At 36.1% G+C, this 21,948-nt stretch overlaps 1 protein-coding gene across 1 annotated transcript in view; it reads right to left on the bottom strand.

Moving 5' to 3' along the window:
- Positions 1-21,948, bottom strand: part of UNC13C (unc-13 homolog C) — a gene marked incomplete at both ends in the record, with an annotated part of 463,147 nt that overhangs the window by 293,267 nt on the left and 147,932 nt on the right. The window contains 2 exons of the mRNA XM_084241221.1: positions 4,113-4,184; positions 6,621-6,699. Of these exons, the coding sequence (XP_084097347.1) occupies positions 4,113-4,184; positions 6,621-6,699 (151 nt within the window). The remainder of the gene's footprint in view (positions 1-4,112; positions 4,185-6,620; positions 6,700-21,948) is intronic.

The raw sequence follows: 21,948 nt of genomic DNA, 5'->3' as shown, positions 1-21,948 counted from the left end.
TGTCATGCGAGAATTCCTGTTCTTGAGCAGGATTCCAGGGGACCTGGGTGTACAGTGAGCCTGCAGCTTTGGGACTGATCCCTAAGTACTGGACAGGTATTCTGACCTGCTTCCTCTTTCCATGTTACTTAGCAGTGCCATGCTACTCATAAAGCCAAGGTCTGATCTTCTGATTATTCCCACCTAGTTAGCCCTTTTTACTGGGCCTGAATCCTGCTACTGAAAAAAGGACCCTCATCACTTTCATATACAAACCAACCTTTACCAAAAATTTACACTTCCTTAAAAAATGCCATCAGACCAACTCCAGCCATGTTCATCAAGATTTAAAAACCAGGGCCTCCCCGGTGGCGCAGCGGTTGAGCGCTGGGTTGCGAAGCTGCCCGAAGCCTCTGCGGCGCCGGTTCGATCCCCCGCTGCTCCACGGCCACTGGAGGAGGGTCCCACATGGCGCGCAGACCTCTCCTGCCGCCCGCTGCTCCCCTCAGCAGTGTACTTCGGTCCTTCTGCCTGCTCTGCTCCCCACTCTGACTCTGGTGAATTCTCTCACCCTCCAGCGCTTCTGACTGTACCCAGTGCATGTATAAATAAATAAATCTTAAAAAAAAATAAAAACCAGTTCCAAAATCTCTTTAAGTTTGGTGACACGATTTCTCATGCTACCTGAGTTATCTATTCCCCTCACCTGAGCCTATCTTCTTTTAAATACTCTTGCCTACTAGATGCTTACAATAGTGAATAAAAAACACATTATCTCAGTTTCCCTTCAGCTATATGGTAAGCCTCACGGCAGCAGGGATTTTTAGCTGAGTTGTTGACCATTTAATTTCCAGACTCTGAAACAATGCCTGACACAGTAGACAGTGAATTTGTTAAACTATCAAATGGATCTCCTTTGGTTGCCCCACTGTTGGCACCACACCTGAGAAACTATCATGCTATGAAAGCAAACACAAAGCTGATCAGTATGGCCATGCAGGCTACTGGGGCATTTGAAGACTAAGTGGTTTTTTTTTTTTGTTTGTTTTAAAGATTTATTTATTTATGCATAGAAGAACTGGGGTACAGGCCAGAGGTGCAGGGTTGAGAGGATGTACCAGAGACAGTGTGGGGAGCAGGTGGATCTACTGAAGTACACTGCTGAGGGGAACTGGGGGTGAGACAGGAGAGGTCTGTTGTGCCATGTGGGTCAGCTCCCTGGTTAGGAATTGACAGCACAGTGTGATAGCACTGAGACTTAACCCCTAAACCACCAGGAGGCCCTGAAGACTAAGTTGTTATCCCTTCTTCTGTTATTAAGCAAGAAGCTATATACAGAAACCTAGTCCTTAAGAGTTTATTGACTGAAATCCCCAATCAGACCTATCAGCTCCTCGTGGTGGAAGTGAGCTGGAAGTGGTAATGGATGGATGGGGCACCTGGCAGAGCTTCTCCCACTGCCCACAGAGTGTAAATGGGCACAGGGCTCTCTGACCCACTGTCACCTCACATCAGACTTTAGAGTCTTGCCTTTCCTAAATGAGATAGCTGAGATTTTTACCATACATCTTTTTAATTAAAAGAGAAGAGCAAGCATTTGAAATTTTCCACATAGTCAAGCCATTTTTGTTCACGAAAATGCTAATATTTCACGCTTTCACACTGATGAAGCCCAGGAAGACTTTCGGCACTGAAAAGTGCAAAGTTTTCACTTCAACATTTATGTTCATTGTCCATGTAACAACTTAATGTGGCAGCTTATCAAGAATGAGATTTAATATGCCTGTTGAACAGAAGTCATATTTCATTTAGTTTTTGCTAAATGGGCCCCAGGGAAATAGCCTTCATGAGTTTCAGCAGGAGCTGGCAGTCTCTATTCATCCACTCAACACAAAGAGAAGCCTTGTACTTAGTAAAACTTAAACAAATAATACTTTTTAAGTTGATAAACAGTCATTCAATACTTGATTGAACAAGAAAGTCTCCCCTCCAGGCCCTCAGGAAATGTAGGCACATTCCCATCAGTTCTTTGTCTTTTCCACCAAGCTTTTCATGGAATGAGTATTTTTGGTTTAAACTAAATCCCCTATTTTATATACAAGAAAGAAATAGTGTAGGGGTCAATCAATAAAAACCTTGAGCTTGACTATTTCCTCAGTAGCAAAATATCAGATAAGTTGAGATTCAGCGAGGGAACTGGGCTTTTCTCACACACCAGCGGATGTTTCTCTTATATTCAAATTATACTCAAAATATAACATGGCATCATAAATCTAATATGTATGAGTAAGCATATGACGTTGGGAAAGCAACCACATTTTTCAATTCTGTGGCACAAGAGAAAATGTTTTAAACTGCTATAGCAACTAGATATTCAAATGGACACATGCTTTTTGAGTGGAAGATAGCAATGACAGAAAAGTGAGGAATACAAATGCAAATAATGGTGTTCAGAGCTAAAGTGCACAGAAATTTATTGTAAAACAAAGAAATATTATGGGTATTTTTTTAATTCTATAAAGTCTTTAAAATTTGGAGAGGTAGCTTATATAAGTCCCCATAAAAGAGGATTTTCTTGAGCAAAAGTCCCTGTCAAGTGTATGTGCATGATGGAATTTACCATGACACACCACTGTACTTCATAATCACCTGAGAGATTTAAAAAGACAAAACAAACAAACAAACAAAAAAATCCTTCTACCCAGGCTATACCAGAAGCTAAATAAATCAGATTCACTGAGCAATCTGTATGTTTTAAAGCTCCTCCAGGTGATCTAATGAGCCAAACCTAAGAATCCCTGATCTACATATTTGTAGCCTATTTGTGTGTCCTAATCACATTGGTTCTTCCATTCAGTAAGAATTTACAAAGTATCTTCCTCATGCCAGACGGTGTTCTAAACAACAGGCATGAAACTATTTTGTCATTCTAAAAGATGTTTTATTTATTTTATTCATTTATTTTAACTGAGATAATATTTGATGCCCCTATCAGGTATTGCCCCCATAGTGCACCCACCACCACAGACCATTGTGCTTCCTTAAGGCCCTTTTGTTGTTAAGGGATGAAAACATTTAACAAGATCAACAAACAAGTTATAGCACTTCCTGCAAGGATATGAGCGCAAAAAAAAAAAAAAAAATTGTGCAAAATAATTGCAGTAACAAGTATTAAAAATTCAGCCTTTATTTTTGTTTATTTTACCCTATGCTATGTGAAGTGTTACACATATATCCTCTCCTTTCATCCTGTCTTATTATCACCTCAGATGATAGAACTCAGGCTCAGAGAAGTTGCATAACTTTACAGATACAATAGTGCTAACCTAATACCACAGATTGGACTCATCCTAAGACTTTACTCTTAACCATACTGCACTATGGAAGCGATGATTAAATGCTAAAAAGTTCAGATGAGGAAACTAATAATTCAGCCAGAAGGGGAGCATGATATTAAGGAATACCTCATAAAGAAGAAAAAATCCCAGGCCTCCCCAGTGGCGCAGCGGTTGAGCGCTGGGCTGCAAAGATGCCTGCAGCCTCTGCAACACTGGTTCGCTCCCCAGCCACCGGCGAGGGTCCCACATGGCTTGCAGACCTCTCTTGCTGGGCCTGCTGCTCCCCTCAGCAGTGTACTTTGTCAATCTGCCTGCTCTGCTCCCTGCTCTGGCTCTGGTGAATTCTCTCACCCTCCGGCGCTTCTGACTGTACCCAGTGCTTGTATAAATAAGTAAATAAATCTTAAAAAAAGAAGAAGAAAAATGACTGTACCCAGTGCTTGTATAAATAAGTAAATAAATCTTAAAAAAAAAAAGAAAAAAAAATCCAAACTAAGTAAAAATTAAGGTTCCCTCTCCCCCTGCCACCCCATGGTGAGAGTAACAGGTAAGCTATGTTACAGTGGGAGAGTATTACTAAGAATGGGAAGGTGGATGCATATTTGAGCAGCAGAGAATCATATGGTAGTGATGCTGAGGCCCTCATAAATTTGTTTAGTAGAGTGTCAGACATTTCCCAGACTCCCAATTATTCCTGGCACATTGGAATGAACATTATAAATGAGTGGCTCAACCAGAACAGTTTTTTGCCTGGCTTATGATCAATATGTAGTTACTAAGTGGTTCAACACCTACCAGTTCCTCATTGTTCAGTGATGTCCTAATCACCATTGCCAGGGAGAGTCCAGATTTCCGGGCAGCCAAGGTCTAAAACAAATAGAATCATGAGCTATTAATTAGTACATGAAATGACTGCTACGTACATACTACTGAGCAGAATGTGAAAGTGCAAGAATACAGTAGCCAGTCAGTTCATTCAGAATGTGGAATTCTAGAGCATTAAGGCTGAAAGGACCCCTTATAGTATCAAACCCAATCATAAATTTTACAAATGAGACAAATGAAGCCAGTTATTTCAACGTGAACAACACTTACAAACTAGCAAGAGGCTTCAAGAACTTCATTTTCACTCAAGGTGCTCATGACCACCTATCATAAAATGTTACCACTAGCAGGTAGCCGGCTGATCTATGTGATGATCCTGAATCACAGCTGATGCTAGATGGTGCCAGATATATTCACAGTTCCCTGGAATACTCTTCCATACTGATCAGGATATTTTCTTCCAAGTGTCTACTTTATCAAGTCAGAATCATTATACCCAGATTTGGTTTCTTCACACAGTACGGTAACTTAGGTAATTTAAAGCAAGAATCAAGTTCCCTTAGCTTCCCCACTGCAAAAAGAACCATTATATATGCAGTATAATAAACTCAACAGCGTCCTAGTTAACTATGGAAATCTGAAGTCCTAGAAGGGGATATTAAATCTTCTGTCCTGTAGGAACAAAGGAAAGCCATAGTAGAACAATGCATCTGTTCATAAATACAGCTTGTTCTTTTTTTAAAGATTTATTTTATTTGTTCAGATAAGAGCTAGGGAGTAGGCCAGAGGTACGCGGGGTAGGGTGGGATGGGGTGGTGGTGAGAGGAATCACCAGAGACAGAGTGGGGAGCAGAACAGGCAGATCAACTAAAATACACTGCTGAGGTGAGCAGTGATGAGACAGGTCTGCTGCACCATGTGGGCTAGCTTCGTGGCAGGGGATCAAACTCATGATGTAGTAGCTGGTGATTGCTTGGTAGTACTGAGACTTAACCCCTTGTACCACCAGGGAGGTCTTCGATAAACATACCTTTTTCAAGCTACAAAGCACACAGATAAATTCTGCACAATCCTAAGGAGAAAGTCACATACCATCCATTTCCACCCTAAACCTACAGAGGGTTTACAAGCCTTCTGGGTTTCCCCAAGGTTATAGTGCATATCTGACAATTATTGTCCTTAAAGCTGTTTATGTCCTTTTTTTTTCCTTTGGTCTGTATTTGCACCCAGTGTACATATAATTTGGTCTGTCTTTCAGAATTGAAGTAGATCTCAAATTTCTGGAGAACTCAATCTTGTGTTTGTCACTGATTTTTTTACTTCCCTATCTTTCCCTCTTTTATGCCATGAAAAATACAGAGTATATTTGAGAAAATGAAAATATCAGTTAAATAAATTGAAAATCACTTACCATGGCCTGAAGATTCCAGGTGTGAGAGGAAACAAAGTATAAATAGTTAGACATACTAACAGTGATAAAAGAGTATGACAATATTAAATAAGCCTAACCCTTTAAAACAATGACTGCACCCTAGTGACAGGAATATAAGCTAATTGTGCATGTGTGGTATGTTTTCTAGTATAAAATCTTTCTAGTCAATGCATTACCTTTCCTAATTTTAAATGAAAGCAATGGCCTTTAGGTAAAGTTTTTCAATACAATATTAAAAATAGTATCAAGAAATTGTGTGCTTTTGTGTTCTAAGGGCATTTTTGTTTCTCCAGAGGAAATATAGTTTCATGGTAAAAATATGGCTTCAAGAAAATGTGAATTTATTGTGGATGATAGACAGTACTCATTTTCTTCTTGCTGATGGAAGAAAAATGCTGTTTTTATAATCTTATACAGGCAACTACTAATTCTTTGCATTTCTAGTGAGTCCCCAGCATATTTCATTATATGAGAGTTTGTATTATTCAACCAAACCTGCACCAAGAACAATTCAGGGTTAATGAATGTTTTAATAACTTGGGAGCTGTGATTTTCTTTAGATAATTGAATAGCTTATTAATTTGACTAGACTTGATCTTATTCTAGTAGAAAGGAGAACTGATTAATATTTTCTGTTTGCTTTGTAAAATATTAAAGTCTACTGAATTAAGGAGACGTTCAAATCAAGACTATAAATGAGGCTTGTGGCCATTCACAACACTGAACACATGAAAAGCCTGTGGCAACAGCTATCTTGGCATGCTGTGTAACTTCTTTTTGCTTAATTACAGGGTCATTCTCACTCCGTTTGTAATTCATCTAATATCAAAAGCTGTCAAAAATTTAGAGTTATCCTCTCCATCCAGATTTTTAAAAAAATATAAAATATATTTTTAATATTTTAAATAAAAAACTTGAGTTCAGCTCCAGTCATTTTATTCTATGAAATACAGAGACTAGGGTACTAAATGAGAAGGGCAATATGACATTTATAAAGAAAAAGACAACACGTGTAATCAAAATGAATTGAATGAGGAGTAACTTACCACATCTCGGACAATAGGCAAAGTTTTTTTCCTGCGGAGATCTGGCATACTGTCAATACCATAAAGTCCCCTCCCAGCTCTGAAAGAGGAAAAAGGAAAAAATTTCAATGGATAACTGCAAGAAAAAATACACTGTTCATAGCTAAGAAAGTTGTGCAAAAGCCTAAATGGATACCATGGCTCTCAACTAGTTCACAAATCAGTAAAGATTCAAGACTCCAGGATCTTAGTGAGAGGAGGAAGTCTATGCCTACCCTATATAGTGATCATTTGCCTTCTTGGATAGTCCTGTATATTGAAACTTTAAAAATATACATGGTTTAACACACTGTGCCTCAGTCAGCATCTCAGAGCGAATAATCAGTTTGTTAGGTACATAGAAACTTGTACTTGCTGGAAACAATGAAACCAAATTGTTCTTGGTGCAAGTTTCGTGTGACAGTAATGGTAAAGATGTTTCTTTTAATACCATTCCTTGGTGCTTTGCATCTTCACAGATTAAACTTCAAAATGACATTGTAAATTGCAACAGGAAAGTTTGAAATATAGTTATCATTAAAAGAATTTCCGGGCCTCCCTGGTGGCACAAGGGGTTAAGCACATACTATGAAGCTATCCACAGCCTCTGCAGCATGAGTCCAATCCCAGGCTGGCCAGAGAGCTACCCGCATGGTGCAGCAGACCTCTCCTGTCTTGCCCATTGCTCCCCTCAGCAGTGTATTTCAGTCAGTCTGCCTGTTCTGCTCCCGACTCTGTCTGGTGAATCCTCCCACCCTTACCCCTGCATGTCTGGTCTATACTCCAGTTCTTGAATGCATAAATAAATAAATCTTTAAAAAAAACAACAACAGAACTTTCATTTATCTGAACGTAGCTCTCAGATAGTTACACAAGATTAAAATAATTTGCTTTACAAGGATGTTCACTGCAACTTTATAAAACTTGGAAGCCTAAATATTCAATAATAATTGGATATTGATTAGATGAATTATAGCAAATTATAAAATGGGAAAATAATAAAAAATATAAGCTTATATATAAAATACACAGAAAAGTGAAAAATCAAATTTGTATTTAGTAGGCTTAGTATGCTTTCATATATGTGTATTGCATTAATACATGTGCAGAAAATATCTAGAAATATATTTATTAATTAATAACCAGTTACCTTTACAAAGTGAAAATGGGTGAGGAAGATACTGTTACTTCATTATAAATCTAAAATAGTTAATATTTTCATAATCATGTGTCATTTTTGCCATTTAAAATGATTTGAAATTATTAATCTTATGTTTATTAAAGTTTAATAGACTGGAATTTATTTCTTATTCTATCAAATATAGTCATTTTATACAAAAAATGGTGTTAAAATCACCAATAGCTTTTTTAAATACTCACTTAAATTACAAAACTCTTGCTACCCTCTAGCTTAGAGTCACTTTTTTCACCAGTCACAATTCAATTCATACCTCTCACAGCTAGTGGGCAGTTATACCATTGGCTACAGTTGTCAATAAATTGTTATTATTTTACAACCTAGAGATTATAAAGAGATGGCTTCTTTATTCTTGTTTCTTAGCTTAATAAAGGGAAACTTTTGTCTTACTGGATTTTTCTCAGTAGGCATGTTTAGTCTAATACTTCTAGCTGTAATAATCACTTGCTTGGTGATCTTGAACAAATTACTCAATGTATCATACAACTCAAGTAAAACAACTTATTAATAAGGATAAAGTGGTAATAAATATCAATACTGCCATAACTTGTGTTTTCAAATGAGAATCCAATGTAATAATAAATGTATAATATTAAAGCCATTGTATATGAATAAGGAGTATATCAATGATGAACAAGTTATATTTAAATCATACTTTAATTTAGATGACAGAATATGGAAAAAGAGTAGTTGTGGACAGAGATGAAGGAATGAAGGATAATGAATAAAAGAAAAGGAAAAAAGACAAGAGGAAAGACAGTGTATATTAAGATCCTGTTCATTATTGATTGTGTGAAAAAATACTGAATAGCACTGACTCCGTCATTGAATTAAGGAAGTAATACTTTTCCAATAATGCTTACTGACATATTCTAGGCCAAGGGCTGTGGCAGTCACAGTGACAGTAAAAAATTAAGAATTGGGATTCAAAGAATCTTTAGCACCATGCTCCTATGAGCTGCAAGAAACTGCAAAGTGGAGAAGAGGAAAAGAACAATGTATGTATGCTTTCTTCTCAACACCTGTCGTCAAGAAGTGAACCAACTAATACATCACTGTAAACGTCTTTCTTCTTCCAACCCTTTCCACATTCTTCACCTCTCCTTGCAAGTTTATGCTTGCCCGTCCCACACTTCAAACATTAAATACATCTAAAGAGAGTTATGTGGCTTTCTAGAGGACTTTTCCATTTTTGATTGCCCCTAAGACCGATTCCAAGCAATTTCCATTTTCTCCTTTCTGTGACCAGGATTAATAATGGCATAAGTGAGCAATTCTTTCCACCATATTATATGACAATCATACTAACTGCCTTAAAATGTTTTGAAATGTTGACACCTAAATAATGTGACTTAAGTAACTAAGAAATCTATTCAAGTGTGATAATGGTTGAGAAAGTGATTTATAAAATGCAAAGTGTTATATAAATCAGTTTTGTATTTTCATCCTATCAATAATTCTTTATTTTTTTAATGTTTTCTTTCTCAAGGAACTTAACAAAACATATTTAGAATCTTGAGCAATCCTACTTAGGAGATAGTTATATACTTTCTTGGGCCCCACACTTTGCCTCTATGCCTATGCTATCAGACCACAGAGATCAAGTACCCATGCCAAATCTAAATATTACAGAATAATGAACACAATTTGAAGACAGGAATCCAAATTTCATTTCTGCCCTTCTGACTTTGTTAATTTTATTCAATCTATACTTTGTAATCTGGAAAAGTACAATAAAAAACTTTCTATTAATTTTCACAGACAGGCTCAAAATTGTCTTTAGAAGGTTATACTTCCTTATAATTTAAATTTTTTACCATCACTTCAAGAAACACACACATAAATATAAACTTTCAAGAGTTTATCCATCAAATAATATGACTTTCATTACAAACCTGAATCTTTTTTTAAATTTATTTTGTTACATCATTGTTCATTTTCAAACAATATTTGCCTCCCCTCCTCCCCCTGCCCTCAGATATAGTCCCCACAGAATTTCCTTTACCAGTGGTCCCGTGCACCATCATCACAGTCCCCTGTGCTCCTCCCTCCCTCCCACTGATCCCTCTCCCTCCTCCTCCCCTGCCTCTGATTTATAATTGTTTGTTTTTGGTTTGTTGTGTTTTGTGTTACAAACCTGAATGTTTAAAAAAAAAAAAAAAAGGCCCCTTACCTCACAAGTAGAGACATGCTTGGTAAACACTGAAGCTCTGTGTAAATGTAAAATATTTTTTATCACATTTATTGAGAAACTTCCTAACTAAAAGATCTTAGAGAGATTAAATAACAAAAATGAAAAAAGAAAGACATAAGGACTAAAAGTATCAGTAGGCAATTTTTTTTTTTTTTTTGGCAAGCAATTTAGTTCATGTATATTTGTTCAAATCTGGAAGAAAATGGTTAGGCTCAGTAATGATCCTTATTGATGATCAACTCAACAGAAAAGTAATGCTAAAGGTAAGGTCTCAAGCTAGGAAAGAGGCTTGATTTCCACCCTTTTGTATTAAGTTGGCTCTAACTGTAATCAGCAGTCTGGCTTACAATAGCCGGTATTTATGAAGTGCTTACCAGTAGCCTGTATAATGTTCAGCATTGTAGCTAATATTTACATGCATTGCCTCATTTTATTCTCAAAAATTCAATGTTATAGATAAATTTCCCTCATTTTATAAATAAGGAAATGAAGGCATAAGAGTTGTTCATAATCACCTCAAGGACATTATCTAAGCAGCAGCCAGAATTTGGAGAAGTTCCTTTTTAGCTCTTCTGCCCATTTTTTGAAGGAATTATTTACTTTGTTTTTGGTGAGTCTCATCAGCTCTTTGTAGATTTTTGTGATCAGTCCTTTATCATTAGTGTTGTGTGCAAAAAAATTTTCCCAGTCGGTGGGGTATCTCTTTATTTAGGTTACTGTCTCTTTTGCTGTGCAGAAGCCCTTTAATTTGATGTAGTCCCAGCTGTTCTTTGCCTTCACTATCACTGCTTTGGGTGATGTGTCCTTAAAGATGTTGCTGAGGTGTATGTCATGTAGTGTTTTGCCTATATTTCCTTCTATATATTTTTTAATGGTTTCAGAATTTTAGCCAAAGTTCTATGGTGTATCATTTCCTATGTCTTATATGATTGAAGAATTCACATTTATAACAATGTGAGCTGAAATTTATGGTCTATCCCATTTTACATTTAATGAAACTAAAGTAACTTCCCAGACCCCATATACTTCCCCTAGAAGTGTATGACAAACCTTGGATTGAAATGTCCTTTATTCCACATTCTTAGTAACTAATGCTTTTGTTAGGAGAAAATAAAAGGCCATCCTTAGCTAATTCAGAGGTGCTGTCATTATTTGAAATGGCAGAAATCCTGATCACTCTATAGTATAGTCCCAATCCTACCACATGATTCCAGCTATTCAAGTGACATTCCTAGGTAAAATGAGCCAATTAGACTACAGACACTAAAAATGGGGCCAAATGGTCAGATCTATGGAAATATCCGGAGAGTCAATCATCCCATAAAATCAACAAGAAGGATATGTCATAGGCTAAATTAAATGAGATGTGTTCTAACTCAACATTTGTTCTATTAAAGTTTTAATATTTGTCATACCTTGGTTTATTTCTTAGTTCTTTTTTTTAATGCCTTTTTTAAAAAAGATTTATTTATTTATTTATTTATACAAGCACTGGGTACAGTCAGAAGCGCGGGAGGGTGAGAGAATTCACCAGAGCCAGAGCGGGGAGCAGAGCAGGCAGAAGGACCGAAGTACACTGCTGAGGGGAACAGCAGGTGGCAGGAGAGGTCTGTGCACCATGTGGGACCCTCCTCTGGTGGCCGGCCTGGGAGCAGCCGGGGATCGAACCAGCAACGCAGAGGCTGCGGGCAGCTTCGTAACCCAGCGCTCAAACGCTGCGCCACCAGGGAGGCCCTATTTCTTAGTTCTTAACGTAATTATATTAAAAGAAGTTTACTGATTTTAGTAGACTATTCTGTAATTTTTAAGGGATTTGATATTTAGGTAGAGGATATAAAAGCTGATTTTACTAAGTGCATATTATTATTATTATCAGTGAAAATTAATTTGATTATATACTAAAATTGAGTAAGAATGAGACAAGGCACCAGAAGAGTATCTCATGAAAGCTATAAGCAGATTTTCCAATGGTACATCTTTTTCATTATGGGAGAAGGGTGTGCTATTTCCACAAATGGATGTCTGATAGTTAATTAGCAATATTCATAGACTAGCTAATTTCTATTACAAATATAAAATGGGTAGACTCTTTATATCCAATACTGTTATTAAACTGAAGATAACAGCCCTAAAAAATACATACTGCTTCTGCTTGTTTCTGGGTTTAACACAATTTTCTAATCATTATTTACTTTAATTATTCACATTATTGGGTAAGTTGATATAATTAACCCTTTATAGCACTATGAAACATTCAGGCAATTGAAAATATTTGTTATGAATCATTTGAATTCCCTCACCTAGAATATAGACCTATTATCTTCAAACTTTTAAAAACAACATTGTACTTAGTTAATTACGAGTAAATATACAGTAGTCTGTTTTATGTTTTTGCTCAACACTAGATATTTTCATATACTTTAAAACATGCATAATATTATTATTTATTCACATGCATAATATTAGTTATTCTGGATATTTTTCATCTTCTTTTTTCTATTGTTGTCAACATTGAATAGATATTAGTATAATTGATGATGCACTCCCCACATTCAATTAATTACCAAATCTGAAGGTTTGATTCCACATTTCATTAAACCCAAGATACCAACTGTTGTAAGATACAGCATTATTTTATTTTTTATAAAAATCAAATTACTCTCATAGCATGTCTCTTTAGCTATATTTTACATTTTATACTTATTGAAAGATTCTTCTTAAACTGTCAGATTTCAATAAATTATTGTTATTCTTTATACTTCTTATTCAGTGTCCTACTTCTCAGAATTATTTTTCAACTCAGAATTGTCAATGTGTAAACCTTTTCCTAATTATTGTCCTTTAAATCTTAAAGAGCACTGGTGATTGAGCATTATCTACAACAGTGCTCCATTATTGTCTCTTCTCTTTCAAGAAGCAGAGAGTTATCTGCTAATTTTGATGCTGGTAGGCTCTCATCCTTACAAAAAAAAACCTCACAGGAGACAAACAGGACTCTTATCTTTCCTAAAATTATCCATATTGTTCTAACTGAAGCATTAAGAAATTGCAGTTGCTCAACAATGCCACCAGCAATAACAATCACATTCTAAATCTTTCTCAGGATATTTTCAACTAAGTTTACTGTGTGTAGGCAAGAAAACTCTTATAATTGCTGCTTGGCTACCACTAATGCTTTTGAGACAACATGAGTTATTAAGCTACATTTCAGTTTTTATAATATATAGAGAGGTGTTTTATAGAATAGATAAAATGGGTATTTTTGGCTTCTGCTTCACTCTTTGAACCTCTTCATAGATCATGCCCTATTCCAGTTCTTAAAATTTTAATCTCTCATTTTTTTCCAATCCATTTTTACATTGCTGACAGAGTGATTTTTCTAGAACATAGCTAAATCTCAAGATGTAGATTCACCTGAAAAATGGAAATTTCATCAATATACCTTATTACCTACAAGATACAGCACAAACCCCTCTACATCCCTGTAATGGCTGATTGCTCATCCTATCTCATCACTTTTAACTTCATCCTCTACTTCTTTTGTACTCCTTTTAAATCCTCAGAAACATTGCACAATTCCCCCGCTTTTCTGTTTTTATTCTGCATGTACTGCCTGCCTGCTGAGAGGCATGGGCTAACACCTACCTGCCTCTCAAGTAAAACCTGAACATAACACTCATCACTCCACAAGCAGACATATGTACCTCCTCCCCATCTCAAACAAATATCATTCTCTATAATCTCAATATCAGAATTCTCAGAGTGGGGCAAGTCAGTGAGTAGAGAAGATAGAAGTATCAAAGATTGCTGAAGTAATTATAGATTCCTTAAAGACGGTCTCTGAATGAGGTGGTGTCACTACTTTCTTTTTCAACCCCTTCATGAACTCCGGCAAAATTCTCAATTCAAACTACTATAATATTTTAAAGAAAAAATGGCTTCATTGTCAAAAGAGGCTTTATATTCTACTAAATTACATTTTGCTTCCTTAAGCACTTGACCTCGTAACACTGGATGATGCTCCTTAACACTGTAAGCAGACATTTTCTTTCAAATCCTTTTTCCTTTGAAACATGGTTTCAGATGTGCTGCCTCATTATTCATCTTCACTTTATTTTTTGAAAAGCTAGTACCATTTTAAAAAAGTTTTTGATGCTATAAGGGGTGTATGAAAAAGTTAATATTCTAAAAAAGGGGATTGCAAATTATATTGCCAGTGATTAAAAATGTTTTTGAGCAAAACCACCAATGGCCTAGGTTTATTACAGTGAGTTGCAGAAGTTAAAACCTAAAATACAGCTATTAAGCAGTTCCCTGAAGTTTTTCTCAATGTTAAGCTTGAGGGGACAATGTCAGATGTCAGAGATTACTTGCCAACAACTCAATTACAATATGTACCTTCTAGAATTCATTTCCTTAATAGACTGTTTATCAAGTTGACAAAAAAACCTTTTCTAGGAATTGTGATTCTTTACACCAAAAGCCTTCTCTTCTCCATAAAATTATATGCACCTAAATTAACCCCAGACATTATCACATGCTACAGAACAAAAAAAAAATGTGATGCTTAAATTCTCATAATTAGGCACCTCTTAATGTGTGAAAAAATATTCCCTTTAGTTAGAATTCATGGGGCATAGGGGCTCAACTTATAGTGTTAGTTTTTAAACTCCTAACCATGCTTTTATGACACAAAACTGTAGTGAATGTCAAAATGTGTATATTAATGTTCTTTAATTTGAAGCTAATTTTCTTAGTAGTCTCTCTCTGGAAAATCTCAGCATCCATTTATACATAGCTTTTAAAAAATTCTTTCATTAATAAATTAATAAATTAATATGCTTTACTTAAATGCTATTAACTAAAATCAAATATTCAGTAGCAAACAAACTATAATGCTCAAAACTAAAATCTCAGATTACTTTTAATCCTACTTTTCTCTCGCTGTACGCTAAGCTTGACTAAGTCCATTTCATTCTTAGATACTGTTTCTTGTATCATTTTCTAGTTTCTATTTCTTACTCATAGAAGCAAAAGACATGACCCAGACTGGCATTCATAGTAAAAAATCACCCAACCCAGTAGTAGGAAAGGCAGTATCAAGAAAGGTTATGAGGACCTACCTACCTCAATGGATGAAAAATGAACACAGAAAACTCATGCTACCTATTATATCAGGAGGTACCCCATTCATGGACAATACAACCAAGTCAAGTCCTGGTGATATGTTAGCCAATGGTGGTCTCACTGTTTAAGGGATATTACAGAGTTCTTAGGGTAAAACTGAACTCTCCCTTAAAAAAAAAAAAATTATATACAGAGTACTGTTTTAATGAGTTGCCAACAAGGGGATGGAAATATGACAAGTGAACCAAACATACAAGGATAGGATAATATTTTGTCATTTCATTTTTAGTTTTATGTATATGCATATATATTTAAAGATTTATTTATTTATACAAGAGCTGGGGTACAGGCCAGAGGCGCAGGAGGGTGAGAGGATTCACTAGAAACAGAGCGGGGAGCAGAACAGGCAGACAGACTGAAAGAACTGTTGAGGGGAGCAGTGGGCGAGGCAGGAGAGGTCTGCTGCACCATGTGGGTATCTCTCTGGCAGGCCTGGAATCAAACCCTCTCTGCAGAGGCTGTGGATAGATTCGCAGCGCTGTGCTCAAACCCACTGTGCCACCAGAGAGGCCCTCAGTTATATTTTTTAAAAGGTTTCTCTAATCGATGATTCCTAGTTTGTTATTTCTCTCCCTCAGTAGCTTCATCTGTACTCTGATTCTTTAAATATATGACCTCACTTCTTGTTTCTGGCAGACTTGTGACAGCATTGGATTAGCAAACATTCACACACTAATGAAAGCTTCATGTGTTATTACCTGCTATTCTTGGGCTAGGTTAAGAAGTGGCTTCACGAACCTTCCATTTGTTGCAAAAGCATACCTCTGTTACCCATGGAAGTACTAAGAAGAGTAACTTACAAGAGTTGGCTAAGTGATCAGAAACTCAGAAAGATAACACAACTGTCTATTTAATAGACAAGGATGAATTTGAACATGCTACCACTGCACTCAATTTTTTCCTTTTATAACACACATTAAGAATTGTTCTATAATTCTAGACATAAGACCTGAAACCATAAAATACATAGAAGGAAATATAGGCAAAACACTACGTGATATTCACATCAAAAACATCTTTAAAGACACATCACCCAAAGCAGTGATAGTGAAGGCAAAAATAAACAGCTGGGCTACATCAAATTAAAGAGCTTCTGCACAGCAGAAGAGACAATAACAAAAACAAAGAGAAACCCCACCAACTGGGAGAACATTTTTGCACATAACACTAATGATAAAGGACTGATCACAAAAATCTGCAAAGAGCTGATGAGACTCAACAACAAAGAAAATAATCCAGTCAAAAAATGAGCAGAAGAGCTAAAAAGAAACTTCTCTGAAGAGGAAATGCAAATGGCCAACAGGCATATGAAAAAATGTTCAACATCACTTGTAATCAGGGAAATGCAAATCAAAACTACCATGAGATACCATCTTACACCAGTGAGAATGGCACATATTAAAAAAACTAGCAACAACAAATGTTGGCAAGGTGTGGAGAAAAAGGAACTCTTCTGCACTGTTGGTGGGAGTGCAAACTGGTCCAACCACTATGGAGAGCTGTGTGGAGATTTCTGGACCTACTAAACATAGAGCTTCCATAGGATTCACCAATTCCACTCCTAGGTATTTACCCAAAGGACACAGAAACGTCAATTCCAAAGAGCACCTGCACCCCTATGTTTATAGCAGCACTATTTACAATAGCTAAGCTTTGGAAACAACCCAAATGCCCAAAAATAGATGACTGGATCAAGAAGATGTGGTACATATACACCATGGAATATTACTCAGCATTCAAAAAAGATAAACACATGCAATTTGCAGCAACATGGATGGCGCTGGAAGGGATCATGCTCAACGAAATAAGCCAGAAAGAAAAAGAAAAATACCGGATGGTCTCACTCATAGCAGGAATCTAGAAAACTTAAATAAGGGACCAGGAAAATGAATAACTATAAGAAAGTGAAAATCAAAATCAACAAAAATCTATGAACCTGAGACACTCTAGGGGGTGGGAGGGGAGGGATTGGGGTCAAAATAAGGGGGTTGCAATTGTATGGGGAATATAAAAATAAAATTTATTATTAAAATAAATAAATAAATACAATAAAAATTTAAAAAAAAAGAATTGTTCTATAATTACTTGCTTTTATACATCTGACATCCCCTCAGATTTTGTATTCCTCCAAAAAAGGAATTATATACAATTTATTTTTAATCTCTAGTATTAATATTAGGTATTAATTTAATATTAGGTAATATAGTAGTTTACACATATTAGGATTACTACACATATTACTGAGTAAATAATAGCAAAATTAATGATTGGAAGAATTATTTTCAGTTATTTTACGATACTTCTAATGCTAATACATATAATACATTTAGAAATTTGAGTAATTAGAAATTAAAAAACTGTTCCAATTTTCTTTTCTGCTTCACAATTTGGAACAAAGATTATTATTCTACCAGGTATGTGCTCTTAAAATTGTAAAATAAATCAATTCATTATTTCTCTAAACCAAAATGTTGCTGTTACTGTTCTAAGGTCATTTTGTCTACTCAGTACAATTAGGGGTTAAATAGAAAATAAGTATTATTTATTCTCAATGGATATGCCCTGCATTATCAAGTAGAGTTACTGGAAGTGAAATGGAGCTTTAAAACACACACGCACACACACACACACACACACACACACACTCTCTCTCTCTCTCTCTCTCTCTCTCTGTCTCTCTCTCTCTCTCCTTCTCACTCACCTAAAGGTAATTAGTTATTTAAACAAATATCTATGCTTCTCTTAATGTGTAATCAGCTCCACTAGCAAACTGTCAAACAGGTATTCTAGAAACACTTTTAAAACCCAGTATTTAAAAGAGACAGACATAGATCTAATTAGAGAGGAGGGGTTAGAGTAGGAAGCAAACTATATAAATTTAGGGAATTTGACTGTACTGACAGGAGAAGCAGAAAGAGGGAAGACCTTTGTATATTCTGTTCAGCTCCTAGGAGGAGCACCTATCTTGTATGTGACTAGCAGTTTTTTCCAATGCATGTTGATATGGAGCCAGTTTTTAGTAACTGTATATAACACTTTGAATTTGGGCAAAAATAATCTGTCCAGTGGTATATAAATATAGTTTCTGAATATGGTCATTAACACAAAAACAGAAACATCTACCTGAACTGTCTGTTCATACCTGCTGGCACGTTCAACACAGATGTGATGAACAGCAGCTCGGCACTGTAGAAGCTTAGATTCCTACTTTTTTGTGATTATTTCATCTTGGGAATTGATATAAAAGAACATGTCCAGTTTGTTACTGCAAACAATATGATAATAAAACAAGGTCACAACATTTTTTCAGTTGACAAGTGCTAGTCCAGAATATATTAGTTCCTGGAATCATAAGTTGGTCACTTTGTCTCCCTCTGCAAGCTAAGGCATTTGCATGAATAATAACTAGGACCCCACGTAAAATAAAAGGGCTTAGGAGTAAGCAAACCAATTACAACTCATCTAGCTCACATTCGTTGGAACAATATATGAGGGAAGAGCAGATATATGCTACTGGTAATGATGTTACAGCTAAAGTTACCTCCTGACCTGGTCCTCCTGACATGTTGCTGACAGTTGTTATGCAAACTCATGCTCCTCTCCTCCAGAAAATAGGAAATCACTGGGGCAAAGAGTGGGAGTTGGGAAGTAAACATTTGGTATTATTACTCCCACTTGTCCAATGCAACTTGTAGTATGCTGGAACTGACCTTATTCGTCCAAAGAGGAGACTACACATCTTTCTACATTCAAAGACATCACACTGAGAGCTTGAAATGGGTCATGTTAGCACAACTGAGACCCAGGAAATAGGCAAACACTACAAATTAGGGATTTTGTAGTAGCCAGCTGTGAAAGTTACCAGCACACCACTAATCACAAACCTTGGTAATATGTACAAAATGGAACTCCTATAATTTATCTCTTGACTAATGGAGCTAACTTTTGTTCACATTCATCTCTATTTTTGATTGATGTAGGTCTTTCCTTTCTTTCTGAATCATCTGTGTAGAAATATTTGAGTTCTTAAAAATAAGTATCTTCCTCAGAAACACAACTAAAAAGGAAATCAGCATAGAGTATACTTAACTGCTCATATAATTACAGCAATGACTTAATGATTCGCTGCTCAAATTAATTCAACATCTACTGAGTTCCTACTATGCACCGAGATGACTCAGTGCTATGGAATGATGGGAGACAATTCTTCATGGGTCTCTTGCACTTCTGTACATCTTATATGTGGAGGCACTTTTGTTCTAGACTAACTTTTCACAGATGTTTTTAGATCCCAGAGATAATGACATCCTCTGGAGCAGAGGACGTATTTAAAAGATTGCAGTTTCTTAAACTCAGAAACTGATGCAAATCCACTGTGTACCTTGCATACACCTCTACAATGCACCCTGGAGCTTAGGGGATATGAGAAACTGATCAAACCACAAAGCCCATGCTTCCTGCGGTGCCAGGAGTCTCTGATCCAGTATCTCATGTCTTCTGCCAGCATCCATGAATCTGAGGTAGACTAACTTATCAGCTTGTAAGATAGTAAATTGTCAGTTCACAGTTCTTGACAGAGAGTCCACAAGTTTATTTTTGGCTGTTAAGGAAACACAAACTTATTGGGGCATGAGACATGATATATGGATGCATGTAAATTATAAAGCCCTTACCTGCATATAAGGTTGTATCAAGTGGTCCAAAGGGGGAAAGATTTGTATCATAAATGCTTGACTTTCTTATCATGAAGTAATCTGTGGTACAGTATTACAATTCATTGCAAATATAAATATTTCATGCCATACAACCCTCATTCACAATCATGCTTGTTAGATTGGAGCACTGATGATCTACGCAGGTAATTTAAAATAATTTAAAGAATCAAGAGAGAAATAGCTTTCAACAAAATCATTTAGAAAAAATAACACTTGTTTTACCTGATCAAAAATGCAGGGAATAAGTTTTTGTTTAATGTAATAAATAATATGAAACATTTCTTCATATTTGTTGGGCACTATGTTTGATAGTAGTACACTGGGACTTTATAAGTATTTTTGAAAAGTAATGCAATAACTTTTCAAGTAGAAAAATATTATCATTAATGGATAGAAAAGGAAACTATTTCAGAGAAGTTAAATAGTTTGTTAAAAATTAATACAGCTAGTAAGTAGCAGGAAATTGATTCAAAATTTTAGTCAAGTAACGATAAAACCTATCTTTAACATACTTTTAATAAACATTGATAATGTGTGCAAGACTCCTTACTATCTCTGCACCATTTAGGATAATTTATAATTGGAGCATAAAATTGGGTAGCTAATAATCTAGATATCAAATATAGTTAAAAGGAACATCAAAAAGTTCAAATACTTTTATTTTCCATTGGGTATCTAGGACATTTAGATACCTACCCCAGGTGCATCCTGAAACTCTCCCTCCTCAGGCACTTAAACTTTTACATAGCTAAATATTCAGACTAGGGAAATAGAATGGATGAGGAGTAGTGTGGAAGACCAGTGTGCTGTACCCTGGGGACACATGGCCTCAGTAGAGGAATCCTGAATCATGAGCAGAGCAAGGACAAGGTATTCAAGATCCAGGGACTTGGCCTGTCAACCACAGATTTGTTTTGCATAAATAGAAACTGCTTCTTTCCTGAAGACCCTGAATCACACAGAGCAAGAATGCTGGTCTATTTTGGTTTGTGTAGACAAACACTGATAAACATAAATAAATGCACTAAGGCCAAAATAATACATATCAAAAAGCCATGTTTCTTTCTCTTGAAAAACAATTATAAGAAGTCAAAATACTATAGTTTGGGGCTGTTTATTGTGTATGATAAAGCTTTTTTTGTTAGATTGCTAGATCTCATCACTCTTTTAATAATTATTTTTAATTTTTTCATCATTGTTCATTTTTAAACAATATTTACTTCTCCCCACCCCCTCAGGTATAGTCCCCATAGAATTTTCTTCACCAATGCACCCATGTACCATCACCTCAGTCCCCTGTACTCCTCCGATATACAAGATTTTATTTAAATCTCATCTTTTCAGAGAGACTTACTTAACCTTACCACTGCATTTAACACTGTAAAATGTGGGCTGGTCCTCTTTCCCCTCAAAATCCCACTACTCCCTCAACTCTCAATCCCCTTTATCCTGATTCTAATTCTTTTCTACATCTATAGTTTTTGTTTATTATTTATGCATACAAGAATGGGGTGTAGACCAGAGATGTGGGAGCTGAGAGGATTCACCAGAGACAGAGTGGGGACCAGAAGAGGCAGACTGACTGAAATACACTGCTGATGGGAGCAGCGGGCGAGACAGGAGAGGTCTGCTGCTCCATGTGGGTTGCTCCCTGGCCCGGGATCAAACACGCTACAGAGGTTATAGATAGCTTCACAGTGCTATGCTTAAATCCTTGCACCACCAGAGGGGCATCCACATCTATAGTTTTGATGAACATCTTAACCACTACTTTATGTTTATTATCTTGTGTCCCTACTAGAATTCAAGCTCCACCAGGAGTAGGGACATCTGTTTTGTTTCCAAGTGCCTTGAGCAATGCCTGGTACACAGTTGTTCAATACCTTCTATGGAAATGAGTAAATAACTACCTGTATGATTATTATTTGAGCTCCTACCATGTCACAGGTAGTGTTATAACTGCTTTATATATATAACCTCATTTAATCCATACAAGAAAACTAATCTATAAGCTAG

This window comes from Talpa europaea (genome assembly GCF_964194135.1).
Source record: "Talpa europaea genome assembly, chromosome: 8".
In the NCBI taxonomy this organism is placed as follows: Eukaryota; Metazoa; Chordata; class Mammalia; order Eulipotyphla; family Talpidae; genus Talpa; species Talpa europaea.
This window is presented reverse-complemented; position numbering and strand designations above follow the sequence as displayed.